Below are 5162 nucleotides of genomic sequence, written 5' to 3' on the forward strand. Positions count from 1 at the left end.
CAAATAGAGAGGAGGGTGCAAGAGGGATGATGCACTGACTGTTTTATGATCGACGGGCAAACTAACACTAATGAACTCACATCTTTAATCCTCCCTGTGCTTTCTTTCACTGACTTTTGCACAAGCTGGAGTGCATTCTCCTCCAATTGGCACAATATCAGGAAACTACCTGTCAATGCACAGAGATTACCTCATCCCCCTGATACCTACTGCAGGGCTGCACACTAACCCACTTTTCTACTGGTTTGACCTGTCTGTCGGACCAGTAGGCACCTAGTTTTCCATTTTTTACTGATCCATTCCTGAAAAAGTTACCTACTGGTTCGGCAGTGATTTTCACCAGTCTGGACTGTCAGACAAGTGCCAGCGTGAAACTTTGCCTACTGCGTCACCATGGCCTTCCCGTTGGACTGAGGCACATCGCTACATCCAAGTGGGCTTACTAATCTACAACTAAGTAAAGTTCACTGATTGGACGCATTATTAATTCTGGTGAAAAAAAGCTTGGCGATTAGATACCAGGGTAGCTGAGTGCCATCCAGGGACATAAAGGGTAAATCTTGGTTAAAGAACAATTTAGACTATGACAAGGCATGGATATTACGGAATGGCCTTGTAAAAGATATAAATCTAGTGGAGGCAATATCATTGTATGACTTTACTGATACCTGGTAAATTTCCACAACACTAAAAAGGATTGCACTGCCATTCCATTCCATCCCACATGGTGCAGAAAAATGTACTCTTTACTTTAAAGGCAAACATATTTCTCACTCTTTTTCTGAAAGTGTATAGAGGATTTTTCTGAAGGCGCATAGAGGACATACAAAAGATGGCCCTTTCACACTGTAAAGACATTGAAAAATGACACAACTTCACACACTTACGTCAAACCATGGATATTTTTTTCAGGTCAAAAGCTTCACCCTAATGAAAGCTGCATAATTTACCTTCTTTTTCAAATTGCTTGAGACTGCCTTGAAAAGGAAAACAGCATGCTTTATTCAGTGCAACATAGTGTTTTGATTGCTCCTTCCTGTGGGACATTGATAAGTAAATGATGTGCACTATCCCTACCTTTGTTTATAGGAAGGCTTGTGTGCAATGAGCATTTCTTTTGCATTCATAAATCTTCATACTATCAAAATGCATAGAAGCAGATAGGTACATCAGCACTATTTAATGCAATGTTGGAGAATACAAAGAAAGCTGTAGAATAAACTGATGGTGGGGCTAGTGTATGCATAACGCATAATATAGAAGCACATTTGTCAGTAGTCCATTTCACACCCCCAACAAGGGAACACGAGAAGAAGTGAGAAAAAACAAAAAGGATTAGGCATCATGATCAATGATATAATCACACAGGCTTTTTCACAAGCCAGCTGGATATCTTGAAAAAAGGGGAAAAAAAAGAAGAAGAAGACAAACAGCGAGTAGCGTGTAGCAGGGTCAACCTTTACAGCATGTTGAGACGGAACTGGTGTCTTTGATGACGTCTTCGTGCCCGTCGTGCTTGATCTCGCCGTTCCGCACATTATTTGTCAGTTCAACGGCAATATCCAGGAAGAGTCTGTCGACGTTGTCCGATTCTTTGGCAGATGTCTCTAGAAATCTCATCGTGTGCGACTCGGCGAAGCTCTGGCCGTCCTCCTCGTTCACCTCCCGGTCCTTGGCTAGGTCTATCTTATTGCCTGCAGAGGTAGCCGGAATATTGCAACAAAGAGTGAGGTGATCAAATTGCATTCTTATTGCATGCATAAGAACAAACACACACACTTAACACTAACATAGAATGGTGAAAGACAAAACTATGTTGCCGCAGCCACTTTCTAACATTACAGTAACCAAAGAGGTTACATATAACAGAACTAGAGTGGTGACTCGCAATAAGCCCTGCACAACTGCTCTGTGAGCTTGTAGAGAAAGATCTACCATTACTGAAAGGGGCACATGTCTGCAAAAGAGCCTGGATGTACCGTTCAATGCTATGCAGTTCTCGACTGTCGCGCACAAAATATTTCCAACTGATATTTTTCTAATTTTGTAAAGTGAAATAGTTCAGAACACTTTCAATTTGCATTAATCGTAACAGACAAAATTCAGGAAAAAATATCAGACTTGTGATGCACACCGGTAATCTATACTTATATGCCAAATTCTGGTTGCATTAACCCTAACTAGGCTGGGGGGGGGCCTCCGAGGCCCTCCCCTCGACGTTCCGCGCGATGTATCGCCATCGCAAAAAGCTATCGCCGCAATGTTTTATGATTTATTTCTTTCTTTGCGATGTCCGGGCGCGTGGTTCCGAAGTTACGTGTAAGTATAAGTACACGCATGTCACACCAAGAATTGCTCAAAAACGTGAATTTGTGTACAATTTCAATGCAAACTGTGCTAACAGGCAAATTTCATAAAAGCATGATTATTTTGGGGTTTTAGTGATTAAAATCAATTAATAACATATTTTCATGTTTGGAACAATGTCGCGGACAAATTTCATCTAAAAAAGATTGAAAACAAAAAGTCAAAAAACCAAAGAAATAGATAAGAAATTCAAAAAACAATAAAATACTTAAGAAATTTTTCTGATCGCACAATTTTTTTCTCTTACATTTGCTAAGGACACTAAAAAGAATATTCACAAAAAAAAAATGCCTGTTTTGAGCTTTATTTAGTGATTTATACCAAATAGTCTGATTTCATGCATCATTATGCATAATTGAGCATAAATGATAAGTTTTGGAAATATCAACCTGACCGTATTTTAGATTACTTTACAGACAATGTGTGTGCCAATTTTCATCGCGATCATGCGGTCGACGGCCGAGATCTGGAGGGGGGGCCTGGGAGCCCTAGACATCAATACTTCTTGTAGTTCACTGCAGTGACTTTTACCTCAACAGTTTTGTGGCAAACACAAAGAAGAGATTCTGCCGGTACTTACCTACGAGAACAGATATAACCTTGGGGCTAGCATACTGTTCCACTTCTCGTAACCAGCTGGGCAGCGCATTGAAGCTTTCTTTTGATGTTACGTCAAAGACCAGCACCAGGGCATCTGCACTGTGGTAATAACTTTGTGTGATGGAACGGAACCTCTCCTGTCCAGCTGTGTCCCATATTTGCAACTGTAAACCATTTTCATGACAGAACAGTACAATCAGATTATTTGATCACAAAATTTATGCCGAGACTGACGGAATATCTACCCCAAAGTGACTGATGAATGTGACTGACTGCTCTGAAATACACATGTGATTAGAACCTGAGACAAGAAAATTTTATCTTGTGAATCATCTCAAACATGCAGCGTATTTGTCAACTCAGAAAAGCTGCATAGATCATGTAACTGTAACACAGCAAGAACTACACCACTGTTTGTACAACCTTAAACAAGAATTTTCCACAATAATCTCTTTTGAGCATGTCAAAGAAAACAATTTCCATGATTCAACTTGAGCAGCATTACAAAAAACAAAATGAAAAATGGTATTTCCAAGAACTTTCCATTGTATAACTTGATGCACAAAACACACAAGAAGTGATATTTAACATCAACATTTACATGTACATTGAAGGGTCTAAGAAATAATGCATACATGTATTTTCTGATTCTCTGAGGTTGACATACGATGTTAAACATCAGGTAATAAAGATAACTGGATGTGAACTTGAAGCATCTTGAAGGCATTATGGAGCAGATTTAACTGGAATATCCGTAATTTAATGGGACAAAACCAGCATGAGTTTGTGGGGTTATTGTTTTGCGAGCATGCGTACATGTTTTTGTCAGTGTGAATAAATGAATGACACCAGAAACTTTGAAAGAACTTGCAATGACAGTAAAAGGTGGGTACAAAATTTGACAAAAATGTGAAAATATTTGGAATTCTGCAACCTTTCATACTACCTGTGTAGTTGGAGAAGGCTCTATATCATGGTCATTTAAAACCTTATCAACAAAAGGAAGAAGAGGAAGAAGAAAACAAAGGAGAAGAAGAAGAAGGAGGAGGAGGAGGAGGAGAAGAAGAAGAAGAAGAAGAAGAAGAAGAAGAAGAAGAAGAAGAAGAAGAAGAAGAAGAAGAAGAAGAAGAAGAAGAAGGAGGAGGAGGAGGGGGAGAAGAAGAAGAATAAAAAGAAGAAGACGAAAAAGAAAAAAGGGAGGTAGGGAGGGAGAGAAGAGAGAGGGGGAATTGGATAGATATCTCGCATGCATCAAGAGTGTAAAGCTAAATGTTGAGAAATTAGAAAATACAGAAGATGAAGAAGTTTCAAAAAAGCCGAGTTGCGACTGTTTCCATGGCACATCTTTCTGTTCAGCAAAGGTCTGTGTTTACAACACATAGACTGCCTGGACTGGACTCACCTTAACTTTTTCTCCTCCAATCTCTATTGTCTTAATCATGAAGTCTACTCCTATAGTTGCTCCTTGGCCAGGGGGAAATAATCCCTGAAAAGAAAGATAAAATCAGTTCAATGTACTATAAATATTGTGTTAACCCGTTGAGGACGTTTGATTTTGCTACAACACGCATTTCCAATAGACGCTTGCCCGAGTATACTCGGGACTCGTCCTCAACAGGTTACGGATGATTTTGTGCTTTAAACTTACAGAAAAAGGAGAAAAATACAAATGAAGATTATATTAGTAAATAATTAGCTCGCCATGCAGCACCTTGTTAACTATTTTGACTGGGTTTGAGTATGATACTTTACTGCGACTATTACAAGAGGATTCCAGTGAAAATATGTGGCACATGAAAACAAATAGTTAAAATTTGAGCAACATTGTACAACAAGTAAGACAGTTCAGTTGTAATTGTATGAATATGAGAGAAAATATATGTCATCATGGGTCTTGGCATTTTCGCCTATTAATGTGTAGCTGTACTTGCCATACAGCTGTGGCATCTCTTGACACAACGCATAGTAATTGACTGTTAAGAACATATTTAGACCAAAGGACATGAAATTTCCTCATGTTGATAGTTGAAAGAGCACCAAAGTAGAATTAATTTGGGTAGAGTCATAGAGAATTGTTAACCTCACTGCATTTTGAAATACAGTGTAGGTGCGAGAGATCATGCACAGAAAATTGAATGAGGAGATATACCGTATCATGTAGAGAAATAATGCCATAGTCATATGGCATGCTCACA

At 39.1% G+C, this 5162-nt stretch overlaps 1 protein-coding gene across 1 annotated transcript; it reads right to left on the reverse strand.

The window, feature by feature from the left end:
• Positions 1-1452: 1452 nt before the first annotated feature.
• LOC139715063 (ras-related protein Rab-30-like) lies at positions 1453-4453 on the reverse strand (the record flags this gene model as incomplete). Its single annotated transcript, XM_071626687.1, has 3 exons — positions 1453-1694; positions 2948-3131; positions 4370-4453. Coding segments are annotated over 3 exons (510 nt in total), but the record flags the coding sequence as incomplete, so codon positions are not given.
• Positions 4454-5162: the final 709 nt, after the last annotated feature.

The sequence above is a fragment of the Diadema antillarum genome, unplaced genomic scaffold, assembly GCF_040938485.1.
Source record: "Diadema antillarum isolate AM-2024a unplaced genomic scaffold, OU_Dant_1.0 seq00002709_RagTag, whole genome shotgun sequence".
In the NCBI taxonomy this organism is placed as follows: Eukaryota; Metazoa; Echinodermata; class Echinoidea; order Diadematoida; family Diadematidae; genus Diadema; species Diadema antillarum.